Source organism: Pogoniulus pusillus, chromosome 24 (assembly GCF_015220805.1).
Source record: "Pogoniulus pusillus isolate bPogPus1 chromosome 24, bPogPus1.pri, whole genome shotgun sequence".
NCBI classification, from domain to species: domain Eukaryota; kingdom Metazoa; phylum Chordata; class Aves; order Piciformes; family Lybiidae; genus Pogoniulus; species Pogoniulus pusillus.
The window spans coordinates 5,187,250-5,209,733 of NC_087287.1; the positions used below are offsets into that span (position 1 = coordinate 5,187,250).

Sequence of the window (22,484 nt, forward strand, 5' to 3'; positions counted from 1 at the left end):
GAAGAATGGGTTTAAACTGGCATAGGGGAGATTTAAACTGGATGTTAGGAAGTTCTTTACAGGGAGGGTGGTGAGATGTTGGCACAAGTTGCCAAGGGAGGTTGTTCAGGGTCAAGTTGGATGAGGCCTTGAGCAACCTGTTCTAGTGGGAGGTGTCCCTGTGTGCGGTGAGGGGTTGGAACTGAATGAGCTTTGAGGTCCCTTCTAACAGAAACCATTCTATGATTCTGTGAACTTCCAACCTTAATTATTCTTTGATTCTATGACTGCTAAACTTTCAAAACTCCACTCCTACATTTTCTCCTTCACACAGGGATGAGATTCCTTACCCCGGGTCCTGCCTCTGTACTGTGATGCCACTTTCACATAGGCCTGGAACACAGGTGAGGTTTGAACCACAAGCTCCAGCCCGAAGCTTGCATGCATGTGAATGTACATGGAGGACTGCCTGAAGATAGTGATGTCTCCTGCAAGAACAAGGGGAGTTAGAGATGCTGATGCATAGAGCACTGCAAAGTTGTGATTTTAACATGTTCTGCCTACAAGTCTTCTTCCACACACAACTCTCCAAGAGGCACAGACACAATGGTGAGAAGTTTAACCTTCCTCTAAACCCTGTGTTATTAGGAAAGATAAACCAGATATTTAATTTCATCTTTATTTCATTCCCCCAGGATATTTAATATTATCTTTATCTGGTTTTTGTCTTTATTCCTTTCTCTGTACCTGATCTGTAAGGGAGCTTCTTAAGTTCATCATCATCAGTAAGGAGTTCATTCTGAGAAATCACAATTTTGTCCTGTAAGAGAAGGACACAGATCAGAAGAGATTAGATGGATGTGTTCCTCTGTGATCTGTGCTAGATTGTGTGGTCCTGCTCTGTCAGGGGGGTTGGACATGATGATCTCCTTGGGTCCCTTCCAACCCCTAACATCCTGTGAGCCTGTGATGTACTGATGGTATTTGGATGCTCTTTAGCTCCAGCAGCTCTGTTATCAGTGACCTATCTAACAGGAAAAGATGGATTCCAGCTTTTTCCCCATCTTACTCAGTTTCCACATTTCACTTCTCATACCTACATGTCTCACTCCCCCTACTTATCTCCCCCTCCACATTTCAGTTTCTACACTTCACTTTTTGTGTTTCATTTTTCACATTGCAAACAACTTCCCAAGTCGATGATGTGGCAGCTAAGACCTTTACTGCACACACATGACCTTACTTTGCTATCTGTCTCCCATAATTTTTCAGTTCAGGCTACTGGCAATGAGTTGCAGTACTTTTGGTTACTGATGTGATAGATAGACCCTGTGGAGGGAACAGTGACCTTTGAAGATAGGTAAATGAGAGCACTCAGGGACGTCTCAGAATGGGAGTACCCAGACTTCTCATACACAGCCATCAGGGTTCCGTTGTGTGGCAGGCTGGAGCTCTGGGGGAAAACAGAAGAGAGAAATCTGTGTCAGAGCAATTGCAAAGTGCAGGATAAATCTGTGTTGTAGGAAGAGTTTGCATTCCAGGTGGAAATCAAAGACAGATTATGTACAGTTCTGGAACCCCCAACATGAGGGGGATATGGAACCATTGGAGCGAGTCCAGAGGAGCATCACAAAGATGCTGAGAGGGCTGCAGCAGCTCTGCAGCTCTGCTATGAGGACAGGCTGAGAGAGTTGGGGCTCTTCAGTCTGGAGAACAGAAGTCTTTAAGGAGACCTTGGAGTGGCCTTCCAACATCTGAAGGGGGCCTACAGGAGGGCTGGGGAGGGACAATTTACAATGTCTTGTAATGACAGGATGAAGAGTAATGGGTTTAAACTGTCAGAGGGGAGATTTAAACTAGGTATTAGGACAAAGTTCTTTCCAGTGAGGGTGGTGAGACACTGGCACAGGTTGCCCAGGGAGGGTGTGGCTGCTTCCTCTCTGGAGTATTCAATGCCAGGTTGGATGAGGCCTTGAGTGACCTGTTCTAGTGGGAGGTGTCCCTGCCAATGGTGAGTTGGAACTGGATGGGCTTTGAGGTCCCTTCCAACCTAAACCATTCTATGATTCCATATGAGAGGGACATTCTCACTCTCTACAAATACCTGAAAGAAGGTTGCAGTGAGGTGGGTGTGGATGTGTTCCTCCAAGTAGCAAGGATAGAATGAAAGTAATTGTCCTCAAGTTGGAGCAACAGAGGTTTAGGTTGGATAGCAGGAAAAATATCTTCCCCTAAAGGGTTGTTAAGCTCTGGGAAGGAAACACTGGCAGAGGTTGCCCAGGGAGGTTGTAACTGCTCCTTCCCTGGAGGTGTTCAAGGCCAGGTTGGATGAGGCCTTGAACAACCTGTTCTAGTGGGAGGTGTCCCTGCCTGCAGTGGGGAGATTGGAACTAGGTGATCTTTGAGGTCCCTTCCAACCTAACCCATTCTATGATTCTATGTAGTGGAGTCCACATCCCTGCAGGCTTCTCAAAGACTTGTAGGTGTGTTGCTGGGGGGCACAGTTTAGCAGCAGACTTGGCAGTGTCGGGTTAATGGTCGGACTTAATGACCTTAAAAGTTCTTTCCAGCCTAAATGATTCTGTGTTTCTATATTCAATGAATATTGTGTTTCTGGACTGCAGAAATTACCTTCATAAGAACATAAGTGCACACTCCATGGAACCTGTACGATCTAGAATCAAATGTGGTCACAAAGGAGCCTCCTTCCAGTGAACACCTTCCAGGGCAGGGCAACTCTTTGCAGTTCCATTGACCCATCAGGCATGTGCTGAGGGGGAAAAATAAAGAGGTGTTTGGTGTGAGGTCATTCTCATACTAAGTGTGCTGATTTGGGTGTTACCTGCACCCCCATGCTTAAGAAAATCACCCAGACTAGACTCAGCTGAGCTGGGAATCAGAATGAAGCTTGATATTTACAGCTTAGCACAACATATAAGCAGATATTTACAATGTATACAGCTATAGACAGAAATAGGCAAGTTAAAGGTAACACACAAACACAACAGCCCTCCCAGAAACCAGAGTCCCCAGGAGGGGCTGCCAACCACCTTTCCTCCTCTTCTCCATCCCTCTACCTTATCCCAGACTTTGCCTTACGTTCAAGATGAGTTTAGAGTATCATCCAGGTGGGTTAGGAAGCAAAAGGATTAGTTAGACAGCAGGTTAGGGAGAGAAGTGCATACAGCCAGAGAGCAACTCTGCTATCTATGTTTGTGTCCTTGTTTTTAAACAATGTCAGCAAGCCTATGAGTGAAGCAGGCATCAGCATTGTTTCTTTTTCACAGCCTAGAATCTAATTCCTCTCACTACAGTATCCCAGCTAGGCTCAAACTAGCACACTAAGACACCATTCATCAGCAGAAGATTGCATCCTCCCGCCTGGAGGCTTTGTTGTAGCTGCTCAACATACCAAATGGGGTAAGTGAATGCAGTGTATGGTACCTATACACTCTCAACCTTCATTTCTCCACTGTTTTGATATCTCTCTATGGGCTAAAAACTTAGATACAAATGACATTTGTATCACTCTTTTCCCCATGTCTTGTAATGACAGGACAAGGGGTAAGAGGTTTAAACTGGCAGAGGGGAAATTCAAACTAGATGTTAGGAAAGGGTTCTTTGCAGTGAGGATGGTGAGACACTGGCACAGGCTGCCCAGTAAGGTTGTGGCTGCTCCCTCCCTGGAGGTGTTCAATGCCAGGTTGGATGAGGCTTTGAGCGACCTGTTCTAGTGAGAGGTGTCTCTGCCTATGGTGGGGGATTGGAACTGGATGGGCTTTGAGGTCCCTTCCAACCTAAATCATTCTGTGATTCTCTATTTGGATTTTCTTTGCCTGTGTCAGTTGAAGTTGTTCACCTTCATTCAAAGCTGCTGAACTCTCCTAGGGATTGTCAGCAAACTTTCCTCAGCAGATTAATCATGAAAGATGTGTTCATTGATGCAGTTCTGAGGATAGAATCATAGAATCAATCAGGGTTGGAAAGGACCATAAGGATCATCCAGAGAAGGTGGCCTCAGAGGTGGTGTGACACATTTGCAGCTGCTCTCTTAGAAGCTGGGCTAAATCTTCCCATCTCTTGACAAGGATGGAAGGGCCTGTTGCTACTCACCAGGTCCTGCAGGCTGCTGTCATGGTCTCTCCAGGGGCATATGTTTGCCCATTCAGTGAGCATGGACACTGCTCAACGTGAACACAAGTTCTGTTCTTTGAGATGTCATCAAGGACAGTTCCTGCCAGAGGAGATAAACAAAATCAATACTTCTCCACCTCCCTTCTTCACAGAATCAGTCAGGGTTGGAAGGGACCACAAAGATCATCTAGTTCCAACCTCCCTGCCAGAGATGAAGCCTTAACCACCTCCCTGGCCAACCCATTCCAGGCTCTCATCACTCTCATGCTCAAAAACGTCCAGTCTGAATCTCCCCACCTCCAGCTTTGCTCCATTCCACCGAGTCCTTTCTTAGCACTAAAGATGTTATAGCTCAGATATCTTCCAAAGTGAGTTTGAGAGTCATAGAATTGTGGAATGATAGAAACATTTCATGTCAAATCAAACCACTCTAAACCATGACCCTCAGCACCGCATTTCTGCATCTTTTCAACACCTCCAGTGATGGGCATTCAACCCCCTCCCTGGGAAGTCTGTTTTGGTGTTGGAGAACTCCTTCAGTGAAGTTTGTCCAATCTAAACCTCCTCTAGTGCAATTTGGGGCCATTTCCTCTCATTCTGTCATTTCTTAATAGGGAGAAGAGACCAACACCCACCTGGCTGCAGCCTCCTTTCAGGGAGCTGTAGAGAGCCAGAACTTCTGCCCTCAGCCTCCTTTTCTCCAGGCTAAATAACCCCAGGTCCCTCAGCTACTCCTCACAAGACCCTTCACAAGCTTCCTGCAGGTTGTGATCAGTTTGGAGTCAGCCAGGACAACTGACTTTAGCTGGCTAGAGGTGGCTGCAGACTATGAACATCAGGCTCAGTAAAAAAAAGAGAGGTTTGATGAGGGTGGTGGAGTTTTCGTTTGGGTTTTTGCTCTCTCTTGGGTGTTTTCCAACCCTGCTTCTCTTTGCTGTACCTCTGCTGAGTTGATTGTAACTTGCTTTGCTTTCCATTGGTGTTTGCATTAGTTTGGCTATCTCATAAGATCTATTTTCATTTCAACCCATGGATCTCTCTTCCTCTGCTGGAGAGGGGTCTTTGGGCACTGAAGTTTAGTTAGGCCTGGTTATGAGTCAAACATAGACAAAGTTCTAGCAGCACAATGCCCTGCAATGAACTGCTAGGTCACTATGAAGGAATCTATTCCACTCAATTGGATATATGCCCAAACCCATTTGTATGGGCCATTTAGAATATGATGAATACAGAAATGTTACCTTCTGGACAAAAGCAGCCATAGGTACAGTGACTGGAACAACTGTACTCTGGGTTGGAACAGGTTTTAATGCATGGAGAACCACATTCCTCATAGATCTGGTTGGCAGAACAGGTTCCCACAGCTGCAATGACCAGGGAAAACCTTGAGAGTCTTAAAGTGTACACACAAAAGAATTTCTCAGCTGCCACCTGGGATGGAGAAAGCACTAACATTCTCTTACCTTGCCTCAGCACTCCATCCATCACCTGAGTATTCATCATTACCACCATATGCCCTCTAGCTTTTATTCATTTTTCATGCCCCCTCTGCTAGAAACTCCTTTCAGAAGCTTGAAGCATGGCAAAAGGCTGTGCTGCAGCCCAGTAAGCTGCCACAAATCAGCTTTTCTGTACCACTTGAAGGATTTAAAGGATATAATTCTTCATCATCTGCAGTTGCTGCTTCTCAGCTGTTACCTGCTTTTTAGAATGCAGCTGCCTGGCAGGTATAATGTATGGAATTCAACATAGATGGACTAGATGACCTTCCACAGTCCTGTCCAACCCAAATCGTTCTGTGATTTGATTTAGACATAGCTGTGTTTCCTGCCTCCTCCTTCTCTTTGAGGTTTCATGCCCTCCTTAATGCTTTCCCAAAGGCCCCTCTCCTAAGAAATTTTAAGACAGCAGAGACTTTTCTATCAGCTGATTTAAATTTCACTTAATTATCATTCTCACTGTGTAAGATATAACAGGGTTAAGTATGGTCTGTTATGGACAAGCCATTGGAACTTACAGCAGAAGTTTTCAGTCCTCCAGTTGTATACCACTTGGTGGGACATAGCACACTGCCTTGAGTACTCTGACAGTGTAGGGCATGTGCAGTTGTTTTGCCCTGGCTCACTGCAGTCCTGCATATCCATCTGGCAACGAACAACAAACCCATCCTTTGGCACGCTGCAAGTTGGTGACACCAAGTTAAGAAGCTGGGAGCAGATCATGGCCTAAATAGAGAGAGGAAAAGAGTTACTTCTGGCAGTGTTTTCCCCCATGTAGGAAGCCAAAATAGAAGCAGAATCCCAGCATGGTGGGGGTTGGAAAGGACCTCTGGAGATCATAGAATCAAGCAGGTTGGAAGAGACCTCCAAACTTATTTAGCCTAACCTAGCACCCAGCCCTAGCCAATCAACCAGACCATGGCACTGAGTGCCTCATCCAGTCTTTGCTTGAGCACCTCCAGGGACAGTGACTCCACCACCTCCCTGGGCAGCCAATTCCAATGCCAATCACTGTCTCTGGAAAGAACTTCCTCCTCACATCCAGTCTAGACCTCCCCTGGCACAACTTGAGATTGTGTGGTGGCTTTATCCCTTTTCATGGAAGTCAGTTCACTGGAACTGCTGCCTCTCCAGAGTTGATTTCTATCCATCTATCTCCCAGCTTTGTTAAGAATCCAGCTGCAAAAAGGAAGAAGGAATAAGGAGGAGGAAGGAGAACAAGAAGAAGAGGAAGGAGGAGGAAGGAAGGAGGAGGAGGGAGGAGAAGGACGGAGGAGGAAGAAGGATGAAGGAGGAAAGAGGGAAGAGGAGGGAGGAGGAAGAAGGGGGGAGAAGGAAGAAGGAGGGAGGAGGAGGAAGAAGATCTTTCTTACATATTTGTTGTGAGGAAGGGTGGAGATGGAGATCTCCTCAGACAGGCAGATCTCAGATGGATCATCCATCTTCTGTAACGCAGCGAATTTGTATGTATCCAGAGATTTACCTGCAAAGCCAAGTGTTGGAATTTGTCAGGGAGAAATAGGGATTTGTTTGCTTCTTGCTGTGATGTAGCAAAATTCAAATCACAGAAACATTCTGGTTGGAAAAGACCCTCGGGATCACCAAGTCCAACTGATGCCCTACTCTACAAGGTTCAACCTAAACCACATCCCTAAGCACCGCATCGACTTTAAAACACATCCAGGGTTGGTGACTCAACCACCTCCTTGGGCAGTTCATTCCAATGCCTGAGCACTATTTCTGTGAAACATTTTTTGTCCTGATATCCAGTCTAAATCTACCCAGTCACAGTTTGAGGCCTTTTCATCTTGTTCTATCACCATTTGGCTCTGAGGAGACACCTGCATCAACCTCTCTCCACAATGTCCTTTCAGGCAGTTGTAGAGAGTGATGAGACCTCCCCTCGGCCTCCTATTTTTCAAACTGAACAGCCCCAGCTCCCTCAGCTGTCCTCATAAGGTTTACTCTACTCTCTAGGCTCTCTTCACCAGCTTTGTTGCCCTCCTCTGCATTTGCTCCAGCACCTCCTCCTCTTTGACTGAGAGAGGTCCTAACAATCAAAACTGGGGAGGGACTTTTTAGGCTCTCAGGGAGTGACAGGACTAGGGGGAATGGAGCAAAGCTGGAGGTGGAGAGATTCAGACTGGATGTGAGGAGGAAGTTCTGCACCATGAGAGTGGTGAGAGGCTGGAATGGGTTGCCCAGGGAGGTGGTTGAGGCCCCATGGCTGAAGGTGTTTAAGGCCAGGCTGGATGAGGCTGTGGGCAGTATGCTCTAAGGTAGGGTGTCCCTGCCCATGGCAGGGAGGTTGGAACTAGATGATCCTTGTGGTCCCTTCCAACCCTGACTGATTCTATGAATCAATCTTTCTGATGACAACAACCACTTCTTTTGCCTTGTAGCTGAAGTCTATTACTAAAGGATGCTGCTATCAGCTTGATCATCCCTCTGAGCTATTTCCTCATCCATCACATCCACTACCCTACAGTACAACAGCAGCTGCTCTTTTTCTGCCAGCTCTATTTTCTCTTGCCAGCTGCTGATTCACACCTCTTCATGGAGCCAGAGAAGCATTCAGGTTGTAAAAGCCGCCCCAGTATCATCAAATCAAATCGTTATCCCTACCCTACATGGGTCACCCTAAACCATATCCCCAAGCACCACATCCAAACCACTTCTGAACACACCCAGGGCTGCTGACTCCATCACCCTCCCTGGGCAGCTCATACCAATCCCTGACCACTCTTGCTGGGAAAACATTTTTCTTCATGTTTAGTCTAAACTTCCCCAGTCACAGTTTGAGGCCATTCCCTCTTGTTCTGTCACCTGTGAGAAGAGACCAGCACCAACCTCTTCACAACCTCCCTTCAGATAGCTGTAGACAGCCATGAGGTCTCCCCTTATCCTCCTCTTCTCCCTCTTCAGGTGGGGCTAATGTCTTCACAACCCTCAAAATATCATGTTTTTAGAACTCTCTTCTGTGCTGTGTGTGTAAAAAATTTCACCTGGCTCTGTGAATCCAAGAGTAGTTTACTGTGCAGTTTGATGTTACATACCCAGACAGGCCTTGAAAATATCCAGAGATATCATGATAAAAGTTGGTGACCTGTGGGAGTGTTTCACTCAATCCTGGCACTGAGAGAGCAGTCAGAGCAATGTCAGTAGACAATTAACCTTCTACCTTGCCTGAGTTCAAGTAGTTCTTCCATCTGAGCTGTCTTTGGAGCTTACCTTCACTCACAAATTCATTCAGTTCATAACCATCATAATTTCCACACATCCCACACATTTTCCCCATGTATTTTCTTTCAGCCAAAACCTAAAATAAAAGAAAACAAAACATTTCAAAGCATTGCCCTGAGTAAAATGATCTATCCAGCATCACCTTCCTCAAGGATCCTATTAAAGGTGATTCTCCTCATTAAATTCAAAGGCTTGACTGGAGGAAGAGTTTTGGAAGCAGTAGTTTACCTGAAGGGATCCTAACAGGAAGGCTGCAGGGGGACTTTTCACCAGAGTGTCTAACAACAGCACAAGGGCTTGAAGCTGAGGGAGAGCAGGGTTAGACTGAACCCTTTAACCTCTCCAAGTACACCTTAGGCCTTGCCCCAGTCAAAACAGAGTCCCTTAGGCCTTGTCACATTACAAACTGGATCCCTTTCTCCCCCCCCCCCCGCTTCCAGCATATTCTGAAATGCCTAACCTTCTCCAAGTACAGACTGGGACTTGCATCAGTTAGGGTTGGAAGGGATCACAAGGAGCATCCAGTTCCAACCCCCTGCCATGGGCAGGGACACCCTACTCTAGTTCAGGCTGGCCACAGCCTTGTCTAGCCTGGCCTTAAACATCTCCAGGGAGGGGGCCTATGCAGGTACCAAAGCAAAGCTGTTGATTCCAAGAGGAATGGATGATGCAGGAAAAGAGTAAATACCCAAAGAACAAAGAGATGCAAGAAGCACACTTTAAGTCTAAAGAGTTCTTAGCATTCCAGTAGATGGTTGAGAACTCTGTCTTCTGCTTCATGACAGCATTCCACTAACCATGAGGTAGTCATCGTTATTCCACATGACAGCCAGTTCCATCTCCATCAGCCTGGCCACCAGGCGGATGTTGCGTCCATAAGGTGCTATTTGGATTCCATTGCTGGTGTAAGGCAACTGGATGATGCTGGAATGAAGCAAGAAGAGAAGCTGATCCTCCTCACCCCAACATCACACAGCTACTAGTTGTCTTTTTTTAACTACTATCCACCTACAGCCTGAGTACTTGCAGCAGCATGAAATCACAGAATTAACCAGGTAGGAAAGGACCTCTGAGCTCATTGAGTCCAACCTCTCACCTAACACCTTCTAATTAACTAAACCATAGAATCACAGAATGGTTTAGTTTGGAAGGGACCTTAAAGGTCATCCAGTTCCAACCTTCTGCCACAGGCAGGGACACCTCCCACTAGAACAGCTTGCTCAAAGCCTTGAACACCTCCAGAGAGGGAGCAGCCACAACCTCCCTGGGCTGCCTGTGCCAATGTCTCACCATCCAAATAATTGTTGGCTTTTTTGTCTTTCTTTCTTTCATTCTTAGCTGTAACATTTTCAGTTACATTAAAATTTCTGTTGATGAAATTCAATGTCAGCAGCTTCAAAGAAGAATCACCAGGAGATCACAGGCTCACAGGATGTCAGGGGTTGGAAGAGACCCAAAGAGATCATTGAGTCCAACCCCCCTGCCAGAGCAGGACCATACAATCTAGTTCAGGTCACACAGGAACACATCCAGATAGGCCTTGAAAGGCTCCACAGAAGGAGACTCCACAGCCTCTCTGGGCAGCCTGTGCCAGTGCTCTGGGACCCTTACAGTCAAGAAGTTCCCCTTGTGTTGAGGTGGAACCTCCTGTGCTGCAGCTTCCATCCATTGCTGCTTGTCCTCTCCCAGGGAGCAAGTGAGCAGAGCCTGTCCCCCCCTCCTGACCCCCAGCCCTCAGATATTTATAGACATTGATTAAATCCCTTCTCAGTCTTCTCCAGACTCTCAGCCCCAGGTCCCTCAGCCTCTCCTCATCAGGCAGTGCTCCAGTCCCCTCATCATCCTCGTAGTCCTCTGCTGGCCTCTCTCCAGCAGAATTCTGTCCCTCTTCAAGTGGGGAGCCCAAAACTGAAGGTAGTACTCAAAATGAGGTCTCACCAGGGCAGAGTAGATGTGGAGAAGAACTTCCCTTGAACACTGGCACAGGCTGCCCAGGGGGCGTTGTGGAGTCTCCCTCTCTGGAGATGCTCAAAACCTGCTTAGATGTGTTCCTGTGTGATTTGCTCTGGGTGATCTTGCTCTGCAGGGGGATGGACTGGAGGAGCTTTGGAGGTGCCTTCCAGCCCCTGCCATTCTGTCATTCATCTGTGCTTGCAGCGGGGATAAGCACAAGCAGACAAATACTATCTAGAAGACTCTACGTTCAGCGTGAGGAGTGTGAAAAGGTTGGTTTGTTCCTTTGCCTACACAAATGTACTCTGGGCTTGCTTCAACTGACTGCACATGAAACAAAAAACGTGAATGCTTGACAAGAGGAAATGGGAGTAGAGTCCACTTAGCTCTGCTCCCTTCCCTACTTGACTGATTGTCTTTTGCTAGTCTTCTTTAGTGCAGCTCCTACACAACTCCAGGCCTCCTTTAAGCGCTGTTGTCCTCATTCATCAGAGAATCTTACCCGACATTCCTGACAAAAATGGTGCCTTTCTCAACGATGACCACAGCAGGGCCCAGCTCAATAATGATCCTCTTGATCTTTTTGTCCAGCCCACGGCGGAACTGAATGTTGAAGTCTGGGCTGCTTTCATCACATACAGTTGCAAAGATGTAGTTGCAGGTCCCGGTGAAGTCGTACTGGTATTTATCAAAGGTGGAAAAATGTCCTCCTCCCCAGGTGGAACAGGAATCCTTGCTCAGAACTAGGAAAGTGAAAGAGAGGGGGGAAAAGGGGGATTTAGGTCTCCTGCCAGCATATTTGCACATTCTGATTGCCATTTAAAACAGAACTGGCAGGAAAACTAGTGAGGATCTCCTCAGGTCAATCATAGAATCATAGAATCAACCAGGTTGGAAGAGAGCTCCAAGATTGTCTGTGATCATCAAAAGGACTCCAATTTCAGCATTGCTGATGGCTTATTCCAGAGCTTTCAACAGATCCTTTAGAGTATGGGATTCAGACAAGAGCCTCCTCTCTGCTGAAGAAAAGGACTGCAGCTAAATTTGAAATTGTATGGGAAGGCAGCAGAGGTAGCAAAGGAGATGTAGAACTATAGAGTCAAGCAGGCTGGAAGAGACTTCCAAGCTCATCCAGTCCAACCTAGCACCCAGCCCTAGCCAATCAGCCAGACCATGGCACTAAGTGTCTCAGCCTGGCTTGGCTTCAGCACCTCCAGGGATGGCGACTCCACCACCTCCCTGGGCAGCCCATTCCAATGCCAATCACTCTCTCTGCCAACAACTTCCTAACAACATCCAGCCTAGACCTCCCCCAGCACACCTGTAACCAGTGACAGAACAAGAGGACACAGCCTCAAGCTGTGCTAGTGCAGGTTCATGCTGAACATCTGAAGGTGTTCAAAAGAAGACTGAATGAGACACTTAGTGCCATGGTTTAGTTAATTAGAAGGTGTTAGGTGATAAGTTGGACTTGACGACCTTTAAGGTCTTTTCCAACCTGGTTAACTCTGTGATTCTGACAGCATGGCTTCTAAAACACAGCATGGCAGCGTGATGACATTTGCTCATTCCTATCAAAAACTACATTTCTAAGGAATCAAGTTGAAATTTAACAGTCAATGTCTCTTATTTCTTCAGAAAGGGGCATGTGAGAAGTTGCATTGCTTCTGACCAAGCACTGATCTAGCTCAGGTTCTTATTTCCAGCAGTGATCATTAAGAGACCACCCAAGGGAAGGGTGCCCTCAAGTCAAGTGCATAGAGAGATTCTCCCTCAGCCTCCAATTATTTTCAGTCCAGGGGATTTTGTCAGGCTGTTGAGATTTATCTGCTTACCCTCCTTGCACTCTGCCTTCCAACTGCTTGAACCAAAGTGAAATGTCCTTGTAACAGAGCACAGCACAATCTCTGCTGCCAGAATGTGCCATTTTAATTCTGAGGTAAGGTTTTAATGATGTCTGCCTTTCTGGCAGCTAAGAGCTGTACCACTTTAACCTTCCTAACAATGCTTCTGGCAGCTAAGATCTGTACCACCTTAACCTTCCTAACACTACTTCTGACAGCTAAGATTTTGAGCACTTTAAAGCTATAAGATGCCAATTATTTTGTGTTTTGGCATGGCATCTGTTTTTGCCTGAGTGAGATGATGCCTTACTATGTTTTGTATTCCTTAGGCTCAAAAGGAATGGCACCAATCTGCAGTAAATAAGTGGCTGATGTTCATTTTGCTGACAGGTTTGGGTGCATGCACACAAGTCCTTCTGGGCATTAAGGGAAATCTTCTGGGAAACTACCAGAACTGGAAAAACAACATCTGCAGCTGACATAGCTGGATGGGGAAGCAGAGATCTGACCCTACCCTGACTCTCCACGGGCTGCTGGATATGAAGGAGGTGAGGAGGAACAATTGCTTATTCTGGCCCTTCATTTGCACAGAAGTTTGTTTTAACCTGCAACCTGTAAATTAATTTCACCTGGCCCTAGCCTATATGGAGATTCAGCTTTATTTAATTTAATTGATGTTGTAGCATCAAAACAGTAGAATCATAGAACAGAACTATAGAATCATAGAGCAGAATCGTAGAATCATAGAGTAGAATCAGAATCAGTCAGGGTTGGAAGGGACCACAAGGATCAGCCAATTCCAATGCCCCTGCCATGGGCAGGGACCTCTCACACTAGATCAGGCTGTCCAGAGCCTCATCCAGCCTGGCCTTAAACACCTCCAGGGATGAGGCTTCCACCACCTCCCTGGGCATCCCGTTCCAGGGTCTCATCACCCTCATGCTGAAGAACTTCTTCCTAACATACAGTCTGAATCTCCCCATTTCTAGTTTTATTCCATTCCCCCCAGTCCTATCACTACTTGGCAGCCTAAAAAATCCCTTCCCAGCTTTCCATTTCCTTTATGTTTAGCTAATATCCATTGGGAATGAAAAATCAAAGAGAGCACACAAATAGCCCCAATAACCACTTTGTAGGTGTGAGAGGCTACCAAAATGCTCACTGCTTCTATCCTTTGGCATCAAACCTCATCAAGGCCACATGCAAGCACTTTCCATTTGGTGTAAAACATACCAGAGGGAAAAAAACATTTCTATCTTTTTTGTAGGCAAATTCTCCATCTGGAATTTCTACAACTAATGTTTTCAAACACTTTCTCTTTGAGACAAGGATTTAGTTCTATTATGTGTTTTGTACAGTGTCCTCTGCAGTATGGATTTGCTACTTGTAGCTGCAAGGTGAGCATTAAATACCAGGTCAGGCACTTACCTCTTTGTAGAGATTCTTTCTGTTTTTGGAGAACGAATTTGGGCCAATAATTTCCTTCAAAAGCTGTGAAAGGGAATACAAATATGACAGTTACACTCTAGGCACAAGGAAGCTGAACATTTGTATCTTTATTTGCTTATTTTTAAACACATAGAATCATAGGTTTAGGTTGGAAGGGACCTCAAGGCTCATCCAGTTCCAACCCCCTGCCATAGGCAAGGACACCTCTCACTAGAAGAAGTTGCTCAAGGCCTCATCCAACCTGGCTTTTAACATCTCCAGGGAGGGAGCAGCCACCACCTTCTGCTTGCCTGGCAGAAGAGCCCAACCCCACCTGGCTACAGCCTCCCTTCAGGTAGCTATAGATTGTAATGAGTATGGTCCCTCTCATGTCACAAACCAAGACCTAGTGCACATGCACAACTGCACCATGCCCTCATATGCATTCAAGGGTTCTTCCACCTGGCAGCTTGCTGTCTGCCCAGTGTGAGAAGAGAATAAGATAGATGTTGAGAAGGGCCAGCACAGCCAACCTACGAGTAGTGAGCCTTGTGCAGGGACAGAGGTGCATGGAGTGAGCTTTCATGGAGTCACAAGATCACAGGATGTTAGGGGTTGGAAGGGATCTCCATAGATCATTGAGCTCAAACCCCCTGCTAGAGCAGGAGCAGAGAATCCAGTGCAGGAACACATCCAAATGGGTCTTGAAAGGCAAGGAGATTGCACAACTTCTCTGGGGAGCTTGTTCCACTGCTCTGTGAGCCTTGCAGTAAAGAAGTTCTTCCTCATGTTGAAGTGGCACTTTCTGTGCTGTAGTTTATACCCATTGCCCCTTGTCTCATCTCAGGGTGCAACTGAACAGAGTTTGTCCCCTCCCTCTTGACCCCCAGCCCTCAGATATTTGTAGACATTGATTAGATCCCCTCTAAGTCTTCTCTTGAGCAGACAAACAGCTCCAGGTCGCTCAGCCCCTCCTCACAGGGCAGTGCTGCAGCCTATGTGTCGATAGCTGGATGGGGACAAGCAAAGCAAGCTGTAAGAAATAGAAGCTGGGGTCTTCAGAAATGTGCTGCTCATGTTTGAAGTTCCTCAGGTCCAGTGTTTCTTAGACAGCAGAAGCAGATATGATGTAGAAGCCCTATAACCCTTTAGGATTCTGTTATGGCAGAAGGTTTTAATCACTTAAACTAGGCTAAGTCTCTGTTCACCTCTCTGTATACACTTGAGCTCTGCAGGCTTCTGTTGCTTTCTTATATACTGAAGAAAACCTCTAAGGAGCTCTCCAGCTGGCATAGGCTCTTTAGAGCCTGTTCCATGCTGTGCTGCTGAACATGTTTATCATGTGGTGTCTGAAGGGCTGTAGGAAAGCAGCTGAAGTTCTGCCTTGTGAGGCTAGGTTAAAGCAGTAGAGGGCAAACTGAGGAATAAGAGTTTCAGCATCTGCCTTTGCTTTGGATCTGAGAGCCAGGCAGCTCCAGCTTTCCCATCAGCTCTTCTCTGAAGTAATAGTTGGGAAGATGTTAGGTGGGCAAACTAATCTGAGCTTTTAAGAGCTAAAATACTACCCTGGTGGAATTTGTTTAGTATATCAGCTTAGGTATTAGGACGACCAGACAGAAGGGAGGTTGGATGAGGCACTTAGTGCCATGAGTTAGTTAATTAGAAGGTGTTAGGTGATAGGTTGGACTTGGTGGTCTCAGAGGTCTTTTCCAACCTAGTTAATTCTGTGAATCTGTGATTCTGACAGCATGGCCTCTAAAACACAGCATGGCAGCATGATGACATTTGCTCATTCCTGTCAAAAACTACATTTCTAAGGAATCAAATTGAAATTGAACAGTCAATGCCTCTGATTTCTTACTTAATTAGGTGTTAGATTGGACTCGATGATCGCAGAGGTCTTTTTCAACCTGGTTAATTCTGTGCTTCTGTGAAGTAAATCAAGGCTGTTAAGTCCAATGAAGTTGTTCCCACCCCAAATGCTCTAATAACTTTAAAAGGCATTCATCTCTGCCAGTTCTCCAGGCCCTTTTCACAGGCTGTGGAAGTAAACACGAGTTTGAGAGCACAAAAGGATGTGCAAACTGTGCATCTAACACGGAGCAAGTGGGTTAGGCACACATATTTTATCTCTCCTCATTGGTGCAAAGGAAACCTTCACAGGTTTTATTCCTGAAAGGTGACTCTGCAGTGCAAATGCCAAGGCAGAAGTTCAGTGAGAAGCACTCCCTCTGTTTCCTCCCAGATACTCTGTCCATCTCAATGGGACAGTGCTCTACAAACCAAACTGACACCCAAGAGTACAATGGAAGACACTTTCTCTAAATGGGAGTAAGTTACCAGCATAATAACTTCTTAATAACCTAAACAAGAACATTTCCACAAGCACAGAGCGACCTCATTAGCTGCTGTGTCATGAGCTGCTGTACTCACTGTGTGCCCAGCACTCCAACTTCCACAGTGGTCTGACACACACCATCACTGTAGATCCTATTCATGCTGCCTTGTCCTCTATAATTAGTCAGGACTGACCCATAATTGCTTGAAACTTTGCCAGTACAACCTCCATGGTCAGCCTGCAGCTCAACAGGCATCTTCAGGGTGGAGCATTCAGCTTCCTCTGCCTTTCCAAGCTCCTGGTGAAGCATGCACAACTGCAAGCACACCATAGGAAGGCATAGAGTTGGTGTGTGAGACTACAGAGCTAACACTGTTTACACCTAGAGCTGCTGCTGCCTTTTTTGGGGACTCTTGATTTTGGTATCTCCATTTGTTCAATAAGCTTTAGTGGTTGGTTTAACAGTATAGCAATTGCTACAGCTTAATCCCAGACTCTAAGCACTACATTAATGGAATTTAAGGCTGTGTAACAGCTGCCCTCAGATGGATAAAGAAGTGGCTTGATGGCCTCACCCAAAGGGTGGCTGTCATTGGCTTCATGTCCAAGTGGAGGCCAGTGACAAGTGGAGTCCCTCAGAGATCAGTCCTGGGACCAGTGTTGTTCAAGGCCAGGCTGGATGAGGCCTTGGGCAACCTGTTCTAGTGGGAGGTGTCCCTGCCTATGGCAGGGGGTTGGAACTGGCTGAGCTTTGAGGTCCCTTCCAACCTAAACCATTCTATGATTCTGTGAATCACAGAATATCAGGGGCTGGAAGGGACCTCCAAAGCTCCTCCAGGCCAAGTCCTCTGCAGAGCAGGATCACCTAGAGCAGATCACACAGGAACACATCCAGATAGGTCTTGAATATCTTCAGAGAGGGAGACTCTACAACCCCCCTGGGCAGCCTGATCCAGGCTTCTGGCACCCTCACATGTCTCCTCATGTTTCCATGTTCTGGCACCCTCACATGTCTCCTCATGTTTCCATGAAACTTCCTATACCTCAGCTTCCAGCATTGCCCCTTGTGCTGTCATGGAGTATCACCTGTCAGAGCCTGGCTCCAGCCTCCTGGCACTCACCTTTACATCTTTATAAACACGAATGAGGTCACCTTTTAAACTCCTCTTGTCCAAGCTAAAAGCTCCAGCTCTCTCAAGCTCTTCTCAACCTCTCTCAGCTCAGCAGAACTTTAAGCAGCATTTCCCCTAGATAAAGGAAGCTTTACTTTCAATCCCTACTCTAGCCAGCCTGGCTTGCGTGAGAATCACACCTGGCAAAGTGCAGTTTCTGTCTCTTCAGGCTGCCTAGCAATGCATCCCAGACAGGGAACTTGATCCACTGTGCAGGAATAGCTCATTTTGTTCCCATTCCTATGGGAAAATACCATTTTATGTTGTCATGACTATAGTCAAAGTACCTGATGACATCCAAATGAATGAAATCAAACTATTTCCACTCAATGTAAAGCACTGAAGCCAAATCATTTTCTGGTACTTTCAAAACAGAGATAATTTAGGATTCCTGTTCTGTAAAGCCTTCAGTTTTTATCTTCTCATTTGGGGACAAAAGAAGAAATGTTGAGATGTTAGAAAAGATAAAAACTTTGAAAATATATAAGCCTGAAATGAAATTTGACAGCAAGGACAGTGCTAGAATCATCCCTGTAACAGTAGCAACCATTTGCTCATGTCCACAATGATTTCTCTTCACTATCAAATCATGGTAAGATGCTCTTCAGCATCAATCATGGTAAGAAAAAACATCACAACCATACACAAACGTCTCTTAAAGATCTAGCAACCAAAGTGGTGAAGCCTTGGTTTAATCAGTCAGCATCTCTTAGTAAGCAGAAGCTACAAGTAGCAGGTTTGTGTCAAGTAAATGCTAGAAGTAGCAGGTTTATCTCAAGTAAATGCTAGAAGTAGTATGTTTGTGTTAAGTAAAAGCTAGAAGTAGCAGGTTTATGTCAAATAAAAGCCAGATGTAGCAGGTTTATGTTAAAGCTAGAAGTAGCAGGTTTATGTCAAATAAAAGGTGGAAGTAGCAGGTTTATGTCAAGTAAAAACTAAAACTAGCAGGTTTATATTAAGTAAAAGGTAGAAGTAGCATGTTTATGTCAAGTGAAAGCTAGTAGAAGCAAGTTTATGTTAAAGGTAGAAGTAGCAGCTATATGTCAAGTAAAAACTAGAAGTAGCAGGTTTATGTCAAGTGAAAACTAAAACTAGCAGATTTACGCTAAGTAAAATGTAGAAATAGCAGGTTAATGGCAAGGAAAAGGTAGCAGTAGCAAGTTTATGTTAAATAAATGCTAGAAGTAGCAGGTTTATGTCATGTAAAAGGTAGAAGTAGCAGGTTTGTGTCAAGTAAAAGCTAGTAGAAGCAGGTTTATGTTAAGAGTAGAAGTAGCAGCTATATGTCAAGTAAAAGGTAGAAGTAGCAGCTATATGTCAAGTAAAAGCTAGAAAAGACAAGATTCTATGATTCTATGTTTGCTGCTTTTCTAGAGTTATCAAGGAAAGAAGTGAGCCTGTCAGTTGCCACCAGACTTCACATCAAATATATGTCCTGACAATGAATATTTGCATTTCTAGTTAGAGACAGACTCAAGGTGCAGGATTATAGATACAGATTCACAGAGAGGAAAATTGAAGTCCTTGCTTTGATTTAACTCATGATAAAGAGACAAGATTTGGATCTGGAGTTTTAAGCCATGAGCATCCTGCATGTCGTCCACTTTTAGAACTGACAGATCAACCTCTTCTGGTGGATATGCCTCCAACAATTGTTTGCCTTCAAACTCTTACTTGACAGAAGGGAACCTTTATTTGTTTTCACAGTCTTGGACTTCACAAGTCCTTATTATTTTATTTTTCACTGTCTCTGACTTCACAACTCCTCAAAATGTTGCTATACCCCCAAATGAGGAGGTCGATCTACAAGAAGCAGTCCTATTTTCAGGCTTTTGGGGTTAAATGCAGCTGAAATTCCATCCTAGACAGCACAGTTGTTAATAGGACTACTTATAAGTGCCAAGTAGATTCATAAAGCTTGTGTCTGAGTAGGTGTCAACAGTAAATGTCCACTTAATTACAAATATTGGTATTGATATGAATACATCTACTCACCTAAAACCTGAAGTCATTTAGATGAAGGACCTGCAGGCATCTGGGGTTGGGCCCCCATGTTCAAGTGTTTGCCTTGGTTACAACAGCGTTAATGTACCCAATGGATTTATAACAACACAGCTGAGACTGCAAACTGCCTTTGAGGCTTTACCAAAGGGTTAATTTGCTTATATTTCCTTTTGTTTTTTGCAGTGCTGCAGCCCAAGTCAGTGATTTGTGACACATGTCCTCGTGCAATCTGAACTGTATGGTTCATTAAGTGTAGTAATCAGGGGGCAGGAGAAGTAAATGGAACTTTGTGCAAAGCCAAAGCAAGCGAAGTTTGCTTTTTAGCACCTTGCAACCTGTTCTTGACACCAGCGCTGTAACAATTGATCATTAGAGAGACTATACAGGGGAGATACAAAGGAAGAAAATATCTTGAGCAAGGCCAAACCATAATAATTTTAAAAAAAAGTTTACCCTCAAAGAATCCACAGAAAACACTGCAGGAAGAGGAATGAGTAAGAAGGCAGAGCACCTGCAGAGTCCAAAGACTGACTTGTCAAGGCTTAAAAGCATTCAGATGGATTGGATCAACAAAAAAAGTAGGACTGGAGCCTTTACAAAGCAAAGAACTGTGTTGAGTGATCAATGGAAGAAAACTTTCAGAGCCATGCAGAAATTTTGTGTTTTCCAGCACGAGATTCTGTCCATCACGTCACTGTTCAGGAAGGTAATGCTCACAGCTCACAGGAAGGTAATGCTGTCACACAGCTCATGCCTCACACTTCTGCCAGCTTGCAGAACAAAGGGGAAAGAGTTTGATCATCGCTCTACTTCCACAGGGGCATCACTAAGGCACTGCATCATCAGCATCTGAAAGGTGAAGACACTTGGTAGCTTGGAAATGCAACTGCAGTTCCTTGAAACACTGTTCCCTGCATCTGGGGAGCCAGAATTTCACAGGTTGCACTGGGTTGGAAGGGACCCTCAGAAGTCCACCCTGCAGGCAGCAGAGACATCTCCAATTAGATCAGGCTGCCCAGGGACACATCAAGGCTGATCTTGAATGTCTGCAGGGATAGGGCCTTAACCACATCCCTGCACAGCCTGTGCCAGTGTTTCACCACTCTCATTGTGCAGAACTTCCTCCTGATGTCCAACCTAAATATCCCCTGCTGCAGTTTCAAACCATTGCCCCTCATCCCATCACCACAGGCTCTTCTGAACAGTTCTTCCCCAGCCTTCCTGTAGATCCCCTTCAGATACTGAAACATAGCTCTAAGGTCTCCCTAAAGCCTTCTCTTCTCCAGGCAGAACAACCCAAATTCTTTCCCATTTAGGGAAAAATCAGTAACCATGTTTCTAAAAACTCAGAACAAACAGCTCCGTGTCAGCCATGCCTTTATGAAACATGCAGTTGTGTTTTAAGATGCAGGGAGGGAGAAGAAAATACAAAATAGCATTCTGATGCTCAAAGGAAAGAAGAGCAAGACCTGAGCCTCATGTGCTGTGATATCACACCAGTCACCCAGATGCTCAAAGGAGAGAAGAACAAGACCTGAGCCTCATGTGCTCACAACAGTCACTCAGATACTCAAAGTGGAGAAGAGCAAGACCAGAGCCTCATATGCTGTAATATCACATCAGTCACCCAGATGCTCAAAGGGGAGAAGAGCAAGATCTGAGCCTCATGTGCTGTAGTATCACAACAGCCACCCAGTTTGTTCCAAGCCAGATATCTTTTCCTTTAATCCCTGCAGCAAGAGGAAGACAGACATCTTAGACTTACCAGCAGACTGCAGAAAACTGCAGAAGATTAGGAGTATCACTGTTGGAAACATGATGCATGCCTTATCTGGAGAGGTTTCTTTTTGGTGCTTTCCTCTGTTCTAAATGGGCAGAGCCACAGCTGCCGCTTTCTAGGTTACCTCTTCAAGCTTGGATGCTTTATATATATGGAATTGCACTGCCCTCCCTCATTCCCATGGCTCTCAGAAACAGCAGGGTACCCGCCAAACAGGATCTCCTCTTCATCAAGTTCAACACACCTAACGGTCATTTAGAAAGGAAAGGCAAAAGAAAACACAAACCTCCTCCAGTTCATTATCATTCACCCAAGGTTTCTGTAATGGCTCCTATTTGTCACAGCTCAAACACATTTAGCTTCATTTGCAGAACAAATTTGGTATTGTACCCAAAAAGCAAGGTGGAGAAAGACAAACAGCACACCAATTAGGATCTGCTTCTGATAAGGAGAGGAATAATATTGGACCAGCACACAAAGTGGAAGAATGAAGTGCAGGAGGTCTGGAACTGCTGGAGTTCCCAGCTCGGGAACTGCTGGGAAGGACATGTGGATAAGAGGTAGTAGGGGCACAAATGGACAGAGATACAGAGCGCAGCCAGCTCTGGAGCCCCCATTACAAGAAGGATGTGTCCAGAGAAGGGTGACAAGGATGCTCAGCGGCTGCAGCAGCTCTGCTGTGAGCACAGACTGAAAGAGTTGGGGCTGTGCAGGCTGGAGCAGAGGAGGCTCCCAGGTCACTTTCTTGTGGCTTTCCAGTATCTGAAGTGGGCTACAAAAAAGCTGGGGAGGAACTTTTTAGGCTATGATGGAGTGACAGGACTGGGGGGAATGGAGCAAAGCTGGAGGTGGGGAGAGTCAGCATGGATGTAAGGAAGAAGTTGTTCAGCCTGAGAGTGGTGAGAGGCTGGAATGGGCTGCCCAGGGAGGTGGTTGAGGCCCCATGGCTGGAGGTGTTTAAGGCCAGGCTGGATGAGGCTCTGGGCATGTTGAGTTTCTTTTCCACCAGTACCCCCAAGTCTCTTTCCTCAGGGCTGGTCTGGGTTGGAAGGGACTTTTATAGGTCATCCAGTGAGCAGAGGCATCTTTATAGATAATTTTAAGCTATAA

At 45.6% G+C, this 22,484-nt stretch overlaps 1 protein-coding gene across 1 annotated transcript in view; it reads right to left on the reverse strand.

The window, feature by feature from the left end:
• Positions 1 to 21,411, reverse strand: part of MUC6 (mucin 6, oligomeric mucus/gel-forming) — a 57,392-nt gene extending 35,981 nt beyond the window's left edge. The window contains exons 1-13 of the mRNA XM_064163994.1: positions 21,360 to 21,411; positions 14,081 to 14,143; positions 11,311 to 11,551; positions 9,653 to 9,779; positions 8,844 to 8,931; positions 6,986 to 7,095; positions 6,131 to 6,338; positions 5,355 to 5,477; positions 4,093 to 4,213; positions 2,611 to 2,749; positions 1,328 to 1,432; positions 727 to 799; positions 330 to 467 (exon numbers count right to left, since the gene is read on the reverse strand). Coding sequence (XP_064020064.1) covers positions 330 to 467; positions 727 to 799; positions 1,328 to 1,432; positions 2,611 to 2,749; positions 4,093 to 4,213; positions 5,355 to 5,477; positions 6,131 to 6,338; positions 6,986 to 7,095; positions 8,844 to 8,931; positions 9,653 to 9,779; positions 11,311 to 11,551; positions 14,081 to 14,143; positions 21,360 to 21,411 — 1,588 coding nt within the window. The remainder of the gene's footprint in view (positions 1 to 329; positions 468 to 726; positions 800 to 1,327; positions 1,433 to 2,610; positions 2,750 to 4,092; positions 4,214 to 5,354; positions 5,478 to 6,130; positions 6,339 to 6,985; positions 7,096 to 8,843; positions 8,932 to 9,652; positions 9,780 to 11,310; positions 11,552 to 14,080; positions 14,144 to 21,359) is intronic.
• Positions 21,412 to 22,484: the final 1,073 nt, after the last annotated feature.